Source organism: Brassica oleracea, chromosome C2 (assembly GCF_000695525.1).
Source record: "Brassica oleracea var. oleracea cultivar TO1000 chromosome C2, BOL, whole genome shotgun sequence".
Lineage (NCBI taxonomy): Eukaryota > Viridiplantae > Streptophyta > Magnoliopsida > Brassicales > Brassicaceae > Brassica > Brassica oleracea.
Genome location: NC_027749.1, coordinates 48,140,023 through 48,158,104, shown reverse-complemented (window position 1 = coordinate 48,158,104; position 18,082 = coordinate 48,140,023). Strand labels below are relative to the sequence as shown.

The following is an 18,082-nucleotide window of genomic DNA, read 5'->3' as shown; positions in this document are numbered from 1 at the left end:
AAAAAAATACATATTATATATTCTTCAGGTCACCAGGAGACATAATTTACATAGGATATAAAATGTTTCAGATCAAGAAACAAAAAACTTGGTAGTGGCTTTTGCTCATAGATTAAACTGTGTCTCATTCCTTCGAAGAGAACATCGCTTCCTAGACTGATATATATATATATATATATATATGTTTTCTTTTACATTCGTAGAGTGAGAAGAATACTGAACCAATTTTACGGGTAGTTCAATCACAATAATTAGGAGACGAATGCCACTTTACTCCATTTGTTTATGATTTTTCAGAAGGAAGTAATCGCTGGTTGGTTTCTTAGGTATCTTCTCTAGTAAGTCCCATTGGTTTATTTTTAGATACACAACCTCTTTGTCTGCTGCATTTATGAGATGCTGCTCTGATCTTTCTTCATCATCTACACTGAATATGGCTCATGAAAAACGTACTTAATTAGGACTTAGGAGCCTACCAAAGAATTCAAGGCGTCTGAGAAGAGCTGGCAATGATGAAACTGTAAAAGTGAGTAGGACAATGAAGCATAACCTGTTTGCAAACTAAGTAGTGAAGCTCATATGGGGAAATACCACCTTGCCTCGGCTTAGTGAATACATCATTGCATGACCTCATGAGGTGTGGAAGGTTGCAGTCTCTACTAACTCTGAAAATAGGAAAACAAATTTCTAAATGATAAAGCAATCTTCCAAGTGTATGAAAACATAAATTGATTAAATCTTTTTATTTTTGTGACACGGATGTCAAGTGTAGTTAGCTAGCCTATGATGGGTTTTGGCAACGCCTATCATGTTAAGAAAGTGGCTGAAGGCACGAGCCACTGTCAGTGCTTCCTCTAGCAACATGTTTGATATTTCAAAAGTGCAGTTGCGTCTCCAAAAGCTCCGTCGTGTCTTCAATACCAGCCAGATAAATATTTAACGCACTCTGAAAGGTAACGCCAAACAAAAAATAGTATCATCACAAGGATTTTTACTCTTTATATTATATATATGCAGTGAAAACACTTGGTTGTAAGATTCCACAATCCAGTCTCCAGCTATGAAATAGTAATACACAAACGCATAATTCCATACTCTACAGCTAAAACAAATCCATCCAAAAATCTATCAAACAAACAGTTTTCTTCTAGCCTTCTTATTCCTAAACAATTATTGCTAGTATAAAACAATCACAAACATGCTATACTTTAGGGTGATCATGTATTTTCCTGCAAACGCAAGCAATTAGAGAAAGACTACTATATGTTTTCATTTCCTTTTAGAACATACTGATCACAGACTAAAGATTTCATTTTCCCCATTATTAATTCTACTGAAGGATTAGAGGAGAAAGTTACGGCTTTTCGAACAAAAGACAACATAAAATCACATAGAACATCAAGTAGGTCTGCAATTTAGCAAACAATATTGTAAGGACTGTTGTGAGATAAGCTTAACTTCTTTGTTGGATCGTGGCCTTTCTGTTGAATTTTTTTAATTAAAATAATTTTATCACTATAAATTATATGCAAATCAAAGAACATTAATACTATATGTGCTTTTGAATTACTCCATCTCAGTCTTAAAAATCTTAAACATGAGATAATCATGTGGACACATTGATACCAAACATTGGCTGTCTTAACAAAAACTACACATCATGGATGGGACAATGTGCTTACCTCTTTGGTTAATTGAGATGGAGAATAGCACCATCTGAAGGATATGCAATATTACATTGGTGAGGCTACAATCGTAAGCTAATTAATAGTACCGAAATCATTAAAATCTGTAGAATCCAATTTAAAATTCTGCTCCAAAAACAATACCTCAGAAGATTCTCATATTCTATGATTGCGGGTCACCCTGTGGAGCAATTTTTTTTGGTGATTCTCCTTGTTCTGTGAAAAAACATCAAAAGAAACTAATCATCATTATTTGCATATCTCAATAGATCATGATCATCATCATAATCACCTAGAACAAATTCCAAATATGATCCAATCCGGAGATGAAAACGCAAAATATTACCTTTGAGCAGACCATCTTCGAAAGAGATTTAATGTTCCAACCCAAAGATTAGGAATTTAAGCTGTGAAATGGAAGATCAGAACACAATCGGGAGATCTTTGCTAATTTTCAATGGAATCGATGAAACTCTTGAGTTCCCGATAAACAGGAGTATCAAAGGAATGCTTCCAAGCAGAGTCCTTCACTGGTAGAGACACCACCCAATAGCTCGAAGTCACTAATTTTCTATCTCTTTGGTGGAGACCATCTTCTTCTCCGATGTATAACTCCTTCAATCAAAAGAGACAACCGACTACTGAGAGAGAGGGGATGTGGAAGAGTTAACTGTTTGCGTTTTAGATCTAGATTTCGAAACAGACAAAAAAAAGAATGAGGGTTGATCTTCGACTGTGGAGGATGTAGATTTTGGTAAATTGCTTAACCAACAAAGAATTTATATAGGTGTAAAACAAATGAGAAGTGGAAGGGTACATCTGACATAAATGAAGGAGTTAAGAACATGGATCAATCATTCAGAGTGGGTGTTGGTTATTGCAAAGTAGCTGAGAGCTGAGGAGAGTGGAAACGATCGTGATGGAGAAGAAGAGTCGGAGCCGAAGGAGAGAGGTAGGTTTGATATGGGCCATAACCAAAACTGTAGAGCCCATATAATTCGACCCAATTGCTAGTGTCGAGTAATGACATGACATAATAGATGCATATGATTGGCTGATTTTTAATGCCTACGTGGACCCTCTCTTTGTTGAGCTTATTCTCCTTTTATTATTGTTAGATATCCTACTGTATACGGGGACGGGATGCAGACCAAGAGAGAAGAGGAACTTGGTTACCCTCAATATGGTTCCCATATTCATGCCCAATGCCAGGTATTGATTCATACACCCAGATGAGAAGAGCATGAACACATCCACGAAGCGTATATTTCTTCTTTCCTTCATATGAAACAAGCTTAACTGAATTAACGAGGCTGGAAAATCCGACACGCCCCCAAGGATATCTTTCAAAAGCTTCTGCGTCTAGGACTCTCTTCGCTTCTTCCAAAGGAATTCTGCTACCGGGAGAGATGCCTAATATGCCAATCGATAAGACACAAAGCCAGCCAATCATTCTTCTCTTCTCAAATGACCAATTCCTAATGCGAGGAAACAATTCGCGCAACTCAGATAACATTGGACCATGTGAAGGAGACACACCAATCTCTTCCCAAAACGCCTTATGATCAACCTCCACCTTATCATTGATGTCGAAAGGTTCACAATTCAAACCTGTTATTTCACCAAACTCATATAGCGAAAACCTGATTGGCTGTCCTTCTATTGCAGACCATAGCTCATGAAGATTATCCACGACCAGTTGGTTTGCCAGCAAATGGTGAACGACTTGGGCTGACCATGTATAATCCATCTCTTTCAACCTTATAATAACTCCAACAGAAGATGCCTTAATGGATTCCCACGCATCCAAGCCAACAGATTCCTCCACCATCTGCAAACCAGCCAAGTGACAGTTATGATTCATTGATCGATATTGCAGTGGACATTTTCCCTCTTCATAAAGTCTTGATGGATATTTTTTGTGGGTGCTTGATGTAGTCATATCTCTGTAAATAATAAACAATGAAGTAAGGGACACACGAATTTTATATTTCCAGAAATCCAATTCAAAAATACCCAAAAAACTAAGAAAGAGACTAAACCTTGATGCCACGATTTCTATTTCAATTGAATAGCTTCAAGAGGAGATGAGGTTGTATCTGAAGAAACAACTGAGAAAACGTAAATAAAGCCACGACCTTCGACGAATCTTTGAATTTTAGAAAGGACATTTAGGGTTCGCCGGCTGAGTGGATGAGGAATCGAAGGCTTTTAGTGGTAGAGTAGAGTGTCGACATGACCCAATCGATGAGGAATCATCTTAATAAGAAAGAGAATCGAAAGTTTGAGGATTACACAATTTGGGGATTTAGGGTTCTTGGGGAAGGTCACGGGAAAGAGAAAATGTCATGGGGGAGAAATTGTTTTTTTTTTTTTACCTTTTTTGTTCAACCAAAGCTTCTACTTTATCTAGAATTTTTCATTTTCTGAATTAAAAAGTTATATTATGTTTAAATCTATTTATTGATTGGGTATTTTGGACTTTAACTCATTTTTTTCTTCTTTCTTTGTTTTGGTACGTTAGTTTAGTCATCACTCATAAAAAATGTGTTATTCTAAGTAATTTCCTTTAAATAAATAAATAAAAATAAACAAAAGATTAACCCTTCAAACTACGCATCTGATACATCGATTAACTTCAACAAAATGATTTATTGCAACTATTGTTCTTCACCAATAGTATGACTCAATACCCAAAAGATAGATTTTGACAATTCCATGTAAGGAAACAAATATCTTTTTCCACTGACATAAGACGCGAGCAAAATGATGAAAAAACACTTGAGATCGATTGGAATGAGTAAATCTTCAAAAAAGAAAAAGCCGACATGTGAAAAAGAGCAGAAAAAAAGTTCCAAGAAATGGAAATCTAAATTCTGTTAAACAAAAAAATTAATCCGATAAACGGAAAAATGCATTCCAACAAAACAATCTACCATGCACGAAAATATATCTGATTTAGATATGAAAAATCAGAAATTGCAGAAGATAACAATTGGTCTCTCTTTATCTCTCTCAGATATGATAGAGAGAAAGTTCTCATTTTTGACAAACAAACAAAATTGAGAATTCTACTAGATCCAGAGAAACATTAGAAGAACAAACCACTTGAACCTAAATGGCCAAAACAAACACTACAAAGGTGAAAGGAGAAACAAAAGACTAAAATCAAAGGAACCTGAGAGTCAGAGTCAAACTGTTTGACCACCAATATCACGCCTAAGACCAGCCTCACCAGATCCAAAGGAAGAATTAACATCCTACACAAGAGCCGGCATATTCTTGCACCGCGCAACAGAAAACAGATTCAGATCTGATTAAGCATCACAAGCACGGCATAGAGGACAAAGCAACCCGAAAACATCTCCAAGACATCACAAATCATCAACGGACCTTAGCTAACCTGATTAAACCAACTAAACTACACTATAGATTTCCTCACCGGACGCATGAAGATACATACCAGCATTCCCATATTACATAATCATATCTGCAGTGTTTATATCTACGAGCGAGACTTTCACAGAGCCTCTTCATTTAGCTTTGGATTATCGATATTAGTTCAATTTAATTTGGTTTAAATTAGACCTACATTACTTTCTATTACTTTGTTATTGAAATTTTTGGGTGCTTTTTTTTGTCGACCACAATAATAAAAAGTTGTTGGTATGAAAAGCATCCGCTTTTGTTTCTGTGCCGCTTGTCGAGGCGAAGCAATGTCTTCATCGCCTCAACAACCCATAGCCAGGCAACATCATATGGTATCTATTCATCTCTTCAAGTCGGCCTCCGATTAGTAAGAAATATATGCCGGCTTGAAGAAAATATCTTTAATCCCTAAATCATCTAGAAATCCTAATTTATGATCTATATAATATTTTTATAAAAGTTTAATTTAAAATCATTAGTTTTTCTCTTCAGATTGTTCGCTTTCTCTACTCTGGATCTTCTCTTTGCGGCTTTAACTTGTTTAGTACTCCGTTTTCTTCTATTTCATATTCAAATATAGTGTATTTGGTTTTAAATGTCCATATCTTGGAAACTCATTGAACATAAAATGGAGTATTATGTAATGCATACGCATGGCGATCACCTTTCATCGCTATGGCGGTTGGCGAGATTCGAGACCTTCTTTACAATAACTTATCTTTGCTATTTTAAACCAAGATAAGGCCACAAAAGCAAATTAATATAAGTTGATTTGATGGTTTATAGCATACTACAAGATAGTAGTAAGACAAATCATGACCCCCAAAAGAAACATCTGATAAGGTTAAATGAAGACCAAACATATATCTCTTAAATGTTTTCGAGAGAGTTAAAAAATTGACACAACATCGACCGGTGTTTCCGCCGGAGAAGAGCTCATATAGACCCAATTATGGAGAAATTTTATGAGAGGCATCATGACGCATACCATCTTTTCTTCCAATCCATTTGACTACTTTTTCTTCTGAAATCACCTTTGGTGTTGAGATGTTCTTCATCTTAATTACCAAACAAGTGAAAACCAACAAGATGATTTAATAACATAGTTTTCGTTGAGACATTTTTCTAGAGAAAACCTTATATTTACCGATTTTGGATTATATTATCAAAACTTAATCAATCAAATTCGATTCAATACCCAAATGAGAGATTTTGACAATTCCATCTAAGGAAACAAATATGTATTCTCGTTGACATAGAGATGTGAGCAAAACGATGAAAACCACTTGAGATCTATTGTAATTGGTAAATCATCCGAAAAGAATTAGCCGGCATGTGAAAAAGAACAAAGAGAAAAAAAATCCAAGAAATGGAAACCTTAATCCGTTAAACAAAAAACTAATCCGATAAACGGAAAAAAGTATTCCAACAAAATAATCTACACATGCACGAAAATAGATTTGATTTAGATCTGAAAATCAAAAATAGCAAAAGATAACAATTGCTTTCTCTCTCTCTCTCTAAGATAGAGAGAAGAGATAGAGCCCCCTCATTTTGGTAAACAAACAAAATTGATAACTACAAAGGCACAAATTTTTTTATGCCAACAGCCAAAAATTACTAATTGTTGCTTCCTAAAACATAATTATTAAGCTCTAACTTTGAATCACATTCTACCGTCATGTCGAAACTAGACAGATATATGCGATACCAAAAGAAAAAAAGACATAAAACATGAGCAATGGTGGTATCTCACCAAGTTTCTTCTGATTAAAAACTTTTAAAAAACTGAAATATAGAAGAAGAAAAAGGAGAGAAAGCAAAGATAACGAGAGACTCAAAACAAATGATGGGAAACTCTAATGCTTATTTGTCATGGTATAAGCCATCATAGTTTTTTTCTAGTAAAAGATGATTTTAAAACTTATTATATTGACATTAAATACTTGAGAGACTTGGGGAAGAGCTTGTACCTATAGTGATGCTCTTATGCTTCTTTGGGTTAAGATCAAGAACTGCTTTAGAGTCAACCTCCCACCATTCGCAATCTCCAAGGCGAGTTGCACTCCTCTCACGTCTGACCGCTAGAATCTGATGCGAGAATCTATTCACTTCCTTCTTTGGGATCTCTACAAAACCATCCTTTGACTCAAGACACCTTCCATATAGAACCTTGCTAAACACTTTAGCAGTCAAAAGCATTGCTTGTATGCTCTGCTCTTTAGTTTCCACAACTTCCACAATCTCAAGATCTTCCTCTTCAGACCCATCAGCACAGTTTGTAATATTCCAGTTTTTGTACAAAGCCCATATCTCACCTTTTCTTGGATATACTTCAAATCTGTTTACATTACTCTTCACTGCTTTAACCTCATGTGAGAAGCTGCTAGGTGCAAGGACTTCTGCTATACCAGTTTTCAACCTGAAGCGGCCACAGGAAACTGGATGTGTCATGAGGTTGGGAGGGAGATACAGCTCTAAAGGTGCTACATGTAGCTTGAACTCAGGGCTTGTGTCGATTCTCTTGATCTGAGCATACTTTCTTGGCATCCCTTCGCTATAAACAGCCCATAGTTGATCAATCTTGAACTTGTCCTGAGATCTCTGGTTCTCAAAGTTGTAAGTGTTTTCTTTCCCATGAGTCTCTACATCTAAGGACTGAGATAGTGACTCATCATATCTCCCACGTTTCCTTGAGTTCCCTGTTGGTTTGTGGACATCCATGTTTCTTTCTTGACAAAGGTTAGACAACTGCTTTGCTACCGCATCATAATCCTTAACCCATTTAGCCAACTCCTGTTCTGTGGCTTTCAGTTTCTGATCTTTTTCGTCAAGCTCCTTTTGTTTCAGTTCAAGTCCTTGCTCATGTTCCATCAATGATGCTTTTAGCCTGACCTTCTGCTCCTTTATTGATTGCAAGTCTTCCAAGCTTTCTTGAATCTTTTTCTTGACGGAACTAAGATGACATGCTTTTGATTTCAGCACAACAGTTAGGTCAGTAATTGATCTTTGAACCCGTTCACAATATTTCCTCTTAGCTCCCAACTTATCTGTGGATTCCCTTATCGCTTTTTCGACTGAACAAACTTGTTCTTGTCTCACATTGACTTGTCTCACAAGTTCCTCATTGGAGTTATTCAAATCTTGTATCTTCTTCTCTCCTTCCTCAACTTGTTTGTTTCTCTCAGTGAGTACTGACTCTAAAGACTTCAACTCCTTCTCTTTGTTACACAGGTTTTGGCTACACTGTCTGAATGCATCTTTCACAGACCTAAGCTTCTTTTTAACTGAATCTTGCTCAGCTATAAGATCAGTTGTTGAGCTCTGTCTTGAACGAAACTGTTCTTGTCTCCCAGTGAGTTTTCTGATAAGTTCATTATTGGAGTGACTCAAGTACTGTAATTGCTTCTCACCTTCTTCAATTTGTTTATCTCTCTCAGTGAGTATTGCTTTCAAAGACTTTAACTCCTTTTCTGTTGACTCATGCTCAGCAATGCATCTTTCCTCTTTTGAAAGTTGCTTGCAAGATAGTTTATGAATAGCCTCTGTGATCTCTTTGTGTCTCTTCTCTTTGGAAGCAAGTTCTTCAGTGTGTTCCTGAATCAACAGCTTTATTGATTCATAGTGTCCACTCTGTTCATGAATCATCCTTTCAATGTTCTCCAGCTCCTTAGCTTTTGATTCTGTATTTTGACAAGTCTTCTCCATCTCCTTGTCTAGTGATATGGCTATATCTTCCTTCAGGTCAATGTCCAGACTTAGTTCTTGCAACTTTTTCTCTTTAGAAACAAGTTTCGAGGACCTTGCCTCAAGCTTCTTCCCACATTCTGCAGTTTTATCAAGAACCGCTGCAAGATCCTTCCTCTTCCTCTCTATATCATCTTCCAGTTTTCTATTGCGTGTTTGAATCCTCTCAAGATGCTTCATCTTAGTGGTAAGCTCAATCTTTACATGTCCTAACTGTTCCACCTTCAAACCAAGCTCACCCTGAGTCTTTGTTAGTTCCAAGGACCTTGTCTCAAGCAGCTTACCACACTCCACAACTTTCTCCTGAACCAATGTGAGATCTCTTGTCTTTCTCTCATTCTCCTCTTCCAACTCTCTCCTGAGAGTTTGAGCCCTACCCAAATGCCTCATCTCTACAGTGACCTCAACACGATGCCTCTCGAGTTTAGTCTCCATCTGTGCTAGCTCAGCCTGAGTCTTCCTCATAGATTCCATCATCTCATCAAGTTGACTTTCCTTTGACCTTTGCTTGACCGCACACTCTTCCACCAACATCTTAAGAACCTCTTCTTTGTCTTTGATCTCCCTCCTCAGCCCATCAGCTTTCACCTCTAAATCACCTATTGTATCAATAGCAAAGCTTCTGTTTCGCAACTCCGCCTCTCTTGACTCCAACTCCATGAACCTCTTCTCCACTTGACCTTGCACTGACTTCAAATCATCCTCCAAGTCTCTCCACTGATGAGTGAAGACAAGTAGTTCAGAAGCCTGAGAGTGAAGCTTGTCAATAGCTTTACCGAGATTCACTCTCATGGCCTCACGGACATTTAACTCATCTTCCACCTTAGTTCTCTCCATTACCAAACGATTTCTTCTACTGCAAGTAAGAGTTCTAGAAAAAAAAAGAAATCAATTAAACCCTAAATAAGATAAGTCACATGCTACGTTACCTACCTATGACTCTGTTTATATCATCAACCTAATCACTACTCACCTCTTTAAATTCTTTTTATTACCAATGAATATATTTATTTTGATGACCTGTAATGAAAGTTATTCTCAAATCTTTCAAGGAAGAGAAGATTCACAACAGAACAACAGAACAACAGAACGTGAGTAACAAGAAACCCTACAAGTGGTGGAAACCCTAGAATTTAAGAGGAGGCGCTCGAGAGAGGGAGATAAGATTAGGGTTTGACGAAGGAGAGACAAAGGTATACTAGGATCTGAAAGAAACAGAGAATGAGTACCACCAACAGCAGTTTCCTTTTTATAATGACAGAATCCACATATTAGGTCCACCGCTTGACTAAATTTTCTAATTATCATAATTTCACTTACCAATAATTTTTTCTAAAGCTGTTTTATTAGGCTAATTCAAACTATGAAAAATATTAAATTTACAATTTATAACGATAATTTTACCTGTCTTATGATGATTCACGTCTGATTGCAGTACTTTTGATGTTTGAAGGTTCTGTTTGCAACTATGCCGAAGAGACGTAAACCCGAATCTTCTAATATATACACATATATGAACTTTTAGTGAAATCAATGGACTAAAATGGCTTTTAAAATTTTTAATTTGACCACATTATGACTGTGACTTGAAGCCAAAATATGACTGTGACTTCAAGTTTTGACTGAGTGCATGTTTCCACTAGTCAATGCTTTTATTTTGGTAGTGGCATTGTGACTACAAAATACATATCAAACCAGCCGATTAAGTCAAAATAAACATTAATGATGAACCAAAAAAAGAAGTCAAAATCCACATTCAATGATCACATATATATTTTCTTACTTTAAATAGATCACATATATTTGATTACCTTTCATAGGGTGGACACAGATCAAATAGTACCATATATTTTAGTATTTGTGATTTGTTTCGTACTTGACGGATATCTGATTTTTTCGATTTGCTTTGTTTCGGAAAATACGGATATTCAGTTTTCCGGATATCTGAAAAATTTATAAACATTTGTGAATATTCATAGACATTTACAGATACTTTATTTAATTTATACAATACAAGTAAATCTACAAAACATTATAGAAAATTGTTTTTCTCTTAAAATAAACTTTACATAATATAAAAGATAAATTTAAAATCAATGAAACAATGTGCTTTATGAATTTTTAAAATAAATTAATTTTCTTATAAAAAAAATATTTTTAGAAATATTGTAGTTTTCGTTAAAGATTTTTATTTTTTCTTAATTTTATATTTTATAAGTAATTTTATATATAATTTTTTTTTTGACAACAAGACATTTACAGACTCATATTTAGTATAAAATTATATGTTAAAATAATAATTTATAAGATTATACATTTAAAATTCTATATTTAGTCATAGATATACATCGATCTCGATTTGTATATAAGCCGGAGCGGATCGGATATCCGTCTCTAATTTTTTTAGTATTTGTGATTTGCTTCGCTTTTAACGGATATTGATTTTTAATATTTGCTTTGCTTCGGAGACTTACGAATATCCGGAATTTTCGGATCGAATAACGAATCGAATCAAATTTAACGGATTAAATGGTCAGTTCTAACATTTCACGAGAGGAAAACTATTAGAAAATAAAAATAAAAAATGCTTGCAGGTGAATGAATGGCTTTGCTGCAGGAAGAAGATCTGATCTTGGAGAATGTATACTACTCATAGATGAAGGATGCTGATTGAGAATAGGTGACAAACACCTTCATGCATGATCTTCTGAAACTGTAAATATAATTTGGGTAAGGTCGCCTAGGAGTCAAGGTATTGACGTTTTTTAAGGCTTTGGTTTACTTTCTTAGTGTTTTAGTGTTGTCATGAAAATAGATGTGTAATATGTCTGAACACTCGAGTTAACATGTAGCATCATGCTTCTTTGTCTTTTATAACTCTTGTGAATCTCTCTGTTCCTCAAACTGATGATCTACAATAAAGCTTTTGTAGTACTAGTCCAAAAGATTGTCACAAAAAAAAAGACACTAGGGCAAAGACATACAAACATGCCACACTTTTGAGAAAAGACAAGAACAAAGACAAGTGATTCATGTATTAAAACAAAACAACAGATTGTCCAACTTACAAAGTTACAACCAAACAGATAATGAATAATATACACCAACCAGAACCCTTTCAAAGTTTTTTGCTTTATGTTCTCAAAAACGTAGGGACAACTTTCTGTCCTCACAAACAATAATACAAACAAAAAAATCATACAAAAATGCATAACTTCAATCACCTTTTTTCTACAAAAAGCTTCTTTGTTGTTGTTGTTGTTGTTGTTCATCCACAGGTCTCTTTCTCTCTCTCAAGCTCTACTGAGATCAGGAGGGTCTCTCTCAGTTGGAGAGCCAGGGACGAAAGGGACAAAGCCACGTCCTCCAAAGACAGGTCTCATGAAGGAGTCATCAAACTTTCTCCAGTAGTAATGCACCGTTCTAGTGGGCCGTGTCAAGAAGCCACGTATACTGTCAGGCCTAGGCACATTGTGGTTCCCTGTAAACTCAATGAACGAGTCTTGGTCCAGCAAAGGGATCTGGATGGACTTTGGTGTGTTGCCATCAGATAAAAAGCTCGTGGTGGCTTTCTGGTGCGGCAATAGGAATCTTATGAGTGGTTTTGTCAACATACCAAACACCTGAAAACACCAGTTCAAGAGAATCTATTTAACCAAACACCCCCAAATCAAATGGAGTATGTTAAGTAGCTCAATGAACATCACAGAGATATCTTACCACGGTGCTGAAAAGACAGACGGTTATAGTACTTGTGATCATGATTGCATTCCCGCGCAAATCCGTGTGCCCAGCACTTGTAAACTGCAACAGAAGCAATCAGTGTTCTAAAAACCGATCTAATCATCAAATCGGGTCTAAACGAAACAATTTTTTAAAGAAAAAAATCGGCTTAGACGTTCAAAAAATTGGTCTAAGCTTCCTTCTAAACAATAATCTTCTATAAGACGCATAACCCCCACTAAGCAATTTATTGAACACTGGAAGCGAGAGTTAATTGAAAGGTTGATAGAGAGTAGATAAAGACAAATCTCTTTATACCTTGTTGTATGCAAGAGCCATTGATACAGCACCTCTCATGAGACCAGACCACCAAATCACAACCTGTAGGAGTGGGTGAAAAACACAAGGATATTAAACAGTTGAGATTCAGAGGAGTTATTAAACACATTAGAACGAAGTTGGAATGATTCATACTTGCATCTTGAAGTTGATCTTCTCGCTTTCGTTCTTCTTGACCAAGTTTGACAGAAACGATAACGGGAAGACGAACGCTGCTCTTCCAAGCATGAGCAAACCTATTAGGATTGAGCTCACTGCAACTGATGTCCCCGGGCTGTCACTTACTGATCTCCACTTGTCAATGTCCAATGCATCCATTCCGACATACAAGAAAATAAACGTCTCCGCAAGAAACGACAAAGTCGCAAAGGTATGCCTGTGTCATATGAAAATGCAATCAAATAAGCATTGAGAGGTACACTACAAAGTGTTTTGAACTGAGTGGAGTTTTCATACTTTGTAGTGATTCTTGAGCTCTCGGTGACGTTGTGCCAGGTGTAATGGGACATGACAATCCCACAGAAAAACACAGTGAGAATGCCACTCAAGTCAAAAAGCTGCAATACAAAAAATATATAATATCAATAAACTTTGTCTAAGAATATAACATCAATAAACTTTGTATATAAGATCTAACCTCAGCGAGCATATAAGAAAGATACGCCATCAGCATCATGAGAGCAACCTCTCGGTCGGTTGAGTGTCTGAGACATGAGGGGATATCTACTTTAGACCAAACATGAAAAAGAAAAACATAAAAAGAAACAGAGTCAAACACTTACCTTCCAAAGTATAGCTTTTTAATGACATACGCACTTATCAGACCAGTCTGCAAAATTGTAGATGGTGTGAACACAAGAGCATGCAAATTAAGAAAGAATGGTAGGGAAGAAGAAAATGGACTTTACCGCAACACCAAGCAATGTGCTAAGGAGAAACAAATACATGAAGTTTCCAAGAAGCTGAAAAGCAGCTTCATGGTTAAGGTGTGTGAGGTCAAAGCTCTGAATGGCGTTGAAGACGACAACTGATGTGGCATCATTCACAACACCTTCTCCGAATACAAGACTGTAAAGCAAAGGTGTCTCATCTTGATTCAGCACCTATATCACAACACACAAGAGGCACAAGAACTATTAGTCCACTTTGTTTATGAGTTTGTAAGTACTATTATAAATCCCAATAAGACACATTACCTGCAGTGTGCACACAGAATCTGTTGCCGCAAATATGGCACCAATTGCTGAGAATCAAAACACCAAAAAGAATTTAAGTAGCCTGAGGTGAAAACCGATTAAAAAAAGCCGTTGGTTCAGAGACATTCTTACCAAGATAATCACCCAAGTCAAAGGTCCCAATGTCCAGTTTCTTAAAGAACTGCGTTACACCTGTTTTAACCACCACCAGATTATCAGTAGAGTATACAAAATTATCTGGCAACCTAACAGATTGATGCTCCATAAACAGCTTTCAATGGGAAGTAGAGTACCTAGAGTTATGACAGTGCAAGAGATAACAGTTCCAATAGCACCAAAGAGCATAATCGTCACGAAATTGCGGAAAAACTGCTTCTTTTTTACTTGAAACCTGAAACAGGCAACAAAAAACAATTAAACTGCTGTGTATCTGAGAAAGATCTGGAAAGAAAAATGAAGCTGAAAAGAGTAAAGCCATGACAAGGACAAAGCAGGACCACCAAGTTGCACGTGAATAAATCTAACTAATTGACCAAACACATGATGTCCTCTTTTCTTTTCAACAACCACAACAAGTACTACAAAAGGTTGATGTGTGACAAGTATTTATAGAAGCAGAACTTAAGACTTTCTAATCAACATCTGTAAAGTTTTGTTTTATATCTTTTTATGTAACTTTTTTGGGGTAAAAACTCGTCCTACTAAACATATCAGATCGTTCATAATACCATTTTGTAAAATCATCCTCTATAGCACTTAATTATTCAAATGGATGCAAAAAAGAAAAGAAAAAAAAACTGACCCTGCATTGAATATAATGGGTGGCAAAAGATATATGAAGAAAAGATCTTCACTGAAGACCAGAAGACGTGAGCTTTTTCCATTACTAATCAACAAGATCACAACACCAGTGGCCAGCCCCTGCAGCCATTCAAGATGATTTAATCAGCTACCTGAAGTTAAATTCCCTTCTATTCAGGAAAATAGACAATTCATTCAGTGAATACTTACAATCATTAAGGCGGTGATGGATTCGTTCATCCATCGATTCTCCTCCAAGAGATGGCCAATGACAATACAAGCACAAAGAAGTGCCACGAAGAGATTGAGTGAAACCACAGAGGCGTGATCAGAGGTCGATAACGAAGGCATTTTCGATACGAAAGAATCCAAAAACGATGCCATCATTGTCATCTTTTATATAGCTCCCACAAGTTTCCTTATGCACTCCCAGGATACTAATGTACACAAAAAGTTTATATAGCTCCCACAAGTTTCCTTATATACTAATGTACATCAACAAGTACGACAAGAAAATGGATCAGCAAACCGGAAATCTAGTATCTTTCCGTGCTGTCCATATGAAACAAAATCCCTGTAATTACGGTATCAAGGGTATTAGTGTAAGGAAAACAATCATGTAATTATGCAAATCAATTACTGTCTTAACAGAAAAAAAAAATTACTGTCTTAACAATCCCTCCTTTGTAATTACTCTAGAATCATAACCAGCACCCAAAAAAGACTCAAATTAATTGTCTACGCGAAAAATAGCAGTAACAAAAAGGACAAGCTTGGGAGAAACAGAGCTGAAGACTAAGCAGAAACCAACGGAAGCTGTAATAAAATTAAATTTGTTGACTAACTCGTTTTTTTAATACATAAAACTTAATTAAAAAAACGCAAAGGGTGTTCAAAAAGTGAAATCCTTTACGCAAAAAGGAGCACAAATCTCGAAAGTCTAATCTATAAATGATGCAACAAAACATAAACCAAATTTTCAGTTCAAAAAATAATAATAATAAACCAAAGTTTCCATTTTTGGTAAGAACCCATCAACCGAAACATGAATTAGGTTGAAACCCAGATTGTGTTTCTCACCAACCAATCGACCCCCCAAAAAAAAAGAAGATGGTGGATCTGAATTGCTCTTACCTCTTAAGCGTGATCTAATTATTTTATATCGAGCAAGAACGTCTTCGTCTGATTGATGTGATAACAATCTATAAGGAGATCGAAAAATTCGAATTTTGGAAGCTCCGAAGCTAAAGCCCTGAAGATTCTTAAGAAGACGCGATTTGAAGACGAGGATGAGATGGAATCACGCGGCTTTTGAGTTTTATACGAATTTGATTTTTATTGTTTTCTGGAAATATAGAGGAGACGTGGACGGTCCTGCTTGGAGAGGAAGAGCGACTGTGAGATATAGAGAGAGAGGGGGAGGAAGAAGATTCTCTGCTGGCACACATGGTCGAATCCCAGCCGTCGATTTGAACAGCCACAAAGGTATATAGATTTGTTTTTGTGGAACTTATCGTAGGTGATGATAACTTATACAGGGACATTATTATTTATTTGTGTGATATATAAGATTGTTTTTTTTTTATGGTTTCTTAATTTCAGTTCTAACATTATAAGATGGAAATACTGAATGATGTGGATAATTAATTATACATATTTTCTGAAAATATTTTTTTTACTATAATTAAGATGTGCATGTTTAGAAATCAGAAAAATATAATATATGTACACAAGAAAATGGAATGAAACTTTTTACAAAATTAATTATTCTTTTTTATCTTGCAACTTTATTTCATCATCTTAGTATAATTTGTTTTTTTTAGTCTAGTAGTTTGATTAAGTATTCAGTAATGTTTTCAAAAGCCTTTAGAATTTTAAAATCAAAAAGAAAGATTTGAATCCTAGAAACAATTATGCATATTATTGAAAAAAAAACTTATATAATTTTTTTAACGTAGTGTTAGTAAAACTATAAAACATGGATTTTTTGTAAAATGTTTTTGTGTGTTGCAGATAGAACTGTTAGACCAATTATTAAAAAAACAAATAAAATTATTAACTGTAATAATTGTAATACATAAGCTAGTGTTATAGAAAACGTATTTGACGGTATCAACTGGTACCGGATTAACCTTTACCAAATATGCACTAACAACGGTTTGTTATGGATCGATTTAGGCGTCGGCGTTCGGATATCCGTTTGGGTATTTCTAATATTCGGGTATTTCGGGATAGAAGTATAAAACCCGTTCGGGTATTTCTAAACTTCGGGTCGGGTTCGGATATTTTTAGTTTGGGTTCAGGTATTTTGGATATAACCGAAAAACCAAAGCATTCGATAAAATAAAATTTTGAAAAAATTTTAAACTACATAATTCTTGCAAAAAAAATTGTTTCTTACAATCGAGAGTAACAAGGAAAACTCCATGGATGGAAACTACCATTTCGTATGAAGAACGACAAGATGGTTCGAGGTGGCTCCGGTTGTTGCAGTGACATTTATGGTGGTTATCGTTGATGACGGCAACAACTAATGTCTCCAAGAAACCTTTACATGGATCGTGAGAAAAACAATATTTTAGAAAAAAAGATCTTGTAAGAAGAGAAATGAGAGATGGGAGATGCAGATGGTCCCTTAATCTCTCACGTGTAATAAGGAGATACATTTATATATATGTGCACACGTTTAGGTTAGGGAAAAATAGTGATTCGGTATTGATTTTATATAATATTAATTAAACCAAAATCGGTTAAGAGAACCAGTCATTACATATTAGATGAAAGATGTAGATTTGGGTTAAAATATATATATGTTCAGATGACTTCGGATATTACTTCGGATTTCAGATATACTCGATCAGGTTCGCGTATCCAAACTTGTTCAATACAAAACATGTTTGGATATTTTATTACTTTGGTTCGGATTCAGGTTCGGATTTTTCGTGTCGGGTTCGAATTTTTCGGGTATCAGATAAAATGCCCAGCCCTAATCGATTAGTTTATAATATTTGAGTAATGTAATGTTAGTTGAGCTTGCATTTAACAATCATACGAAAATTGTAACACAAAACCTATATGCCGACTGCCGACTAATTCAGCTAAACTCGATTGTAAGTTTTAAGAAGGGCAAATGTCCAAAATAGCACATTTCTAAGTTTATAT

General features: G+C 35.7%; 3 protein-coding genes across 7 annotated transcripts in view; all 3 read right to left on the bottom strand.

The window, feature by feature from the left end:
- The window catches only part of LOC106326859, an 8,049-nt gene extending 3,984 nt beyond the window's left edge, over positions 1–4,065 (bottom strand). The window contains exons 1-6 of one of the 4 annotated variants that reach the window (XM_013764808.1): positions 3,728–4,065; positions 2,862–3,631; positions 2,032–2,092; positions 1,830–1,901; positions 1,683–1,716; positions 551–946 (exon numbers count right to left, since the gene is read on the bottom strand). The gene's annotated coding sequence lies outside the window, so the exon portion shown is untranslated. The remainder of the gene's footprint in view (positions 1–550; positions 947–1,682; positions 1,717–1,829; positions 1,902–2,031; positions 2,093–2,861; positions 3,632–3,727) is intronic. The other 3 variants (XM_013764809.1, XM_013764810.1, XM_013764811.1) reach the window with 3 other exon arrangements.
- Positions 4,066–5,939: 1,874 nt separating this feature from the next.
- Positions 5,940–10,044, bottom strand: LOC106326858 (cilia- and flagella-associated protein 58-like). Its single transcript, XM_013764807.1, has 3 exons — positions 9,974–10,044; positions 7,088–9,732; positions 5,940–6,172 (listed from the first exon to the last, which is right to left on the bottom strand). The coding sequence occupies exons 2-3, from the start codon at positions 9,696–9,698 to the stop codon at positions 6,090–6,092; spliced, it is 2,694 nt and encodes an 897-aa protein (XP_013620261.1). The 5' UTR covers positions 9,699–9,732; positions 9,974–10,044; the 3' UTR covers positions 5,940–6,089.
- A 1,854-nt stretch (positions 10,045–11,898) lies between these two features.
- Positions 11,899–16,304, bottom strand: LOC106327629 (sodium/hydrogen exchanger 1). 2 transcript variants are annotated; one of them, XM_013765833.1, is made up of 14 exons: positions 16,055–16,304; positions 15,131–15,494; positions 14,922–15,040; positions 14,413–14,510; positions 14,252–14,311; positions 14,120–14,166; positions 13,832–14,026; positions 13,706–13,752; positions 13,561–13,627; positions 13,380–13,480; positions 13,059–13,299; positions 12,903–12,965; positions 12,582–12,665; positions 11,899–12,484 (listed from the first exon to the last, which is right to left on the bottom strand). In XM_013765833.1, exons 2-14 carry the CDS (start codon positions 15,311–15,313, stop codon positions 12,155–12,157), a joined length of 1,635 nt encoding a protein of 544 aa, XP_013621287.1. In that variant the 5' UTR covers positions 15,314–15,494; positions 16,055–16,304; the 3' UTR covers positions 11,899–12,154. The 2 variants fall into 2 exon arrangements, with proteins under 2 accessions (XP_013621287.1, XP_013621288.1); XM_013765834.1 differs by having other exon boundaries at positions 12,155–12,484; positions 15,131–15,357; positions 16,055–16,303.
- Between the last annotated feature and the right edge of the window lie 1,778 nt (positions 16,305–18,082).

Excerpts from the sequence above, each read along its gene's own strand:
- LOC106327629 (XM_013765833.1), bottom strand. The coding sequence starts at position 15,313 with ATGACAATGATGGCATCGTTTTTGGATTCTTTCGTATCGAAAATGCCT. Across the intron at positions 13,753-13,831 it reads GCACATTGCTTGGTGTTGCG|ACTGGTCTGATAAGTGCGTA; the intron begins GTAAAGTCCATT and ends ACAATTTTGCAG. Across the intron at positions 13,628-13,705 it reads AAAAAGCTATACTTTGGAAG|ACACTCAACCGACCGAGAGG; the intron begins GTAAGTGTTTGA and ends CTCATGTCTCAG.
- LOC106326858 (XM_013764807.1), bottom strand. The coding sequence starts at position 9,698 with ATGGAGAGAACTAAGGTGGAAGATGAGTTAAATGTCCGTGAGGCCATG. Across the intron at positions 6,173-7,087 it reads GCATAAGAGCATCACTATAG|ATGAAGAACATCTCAACACC; the intron begins GTACAAGCTCTT and ends TTGGTAATTAAG.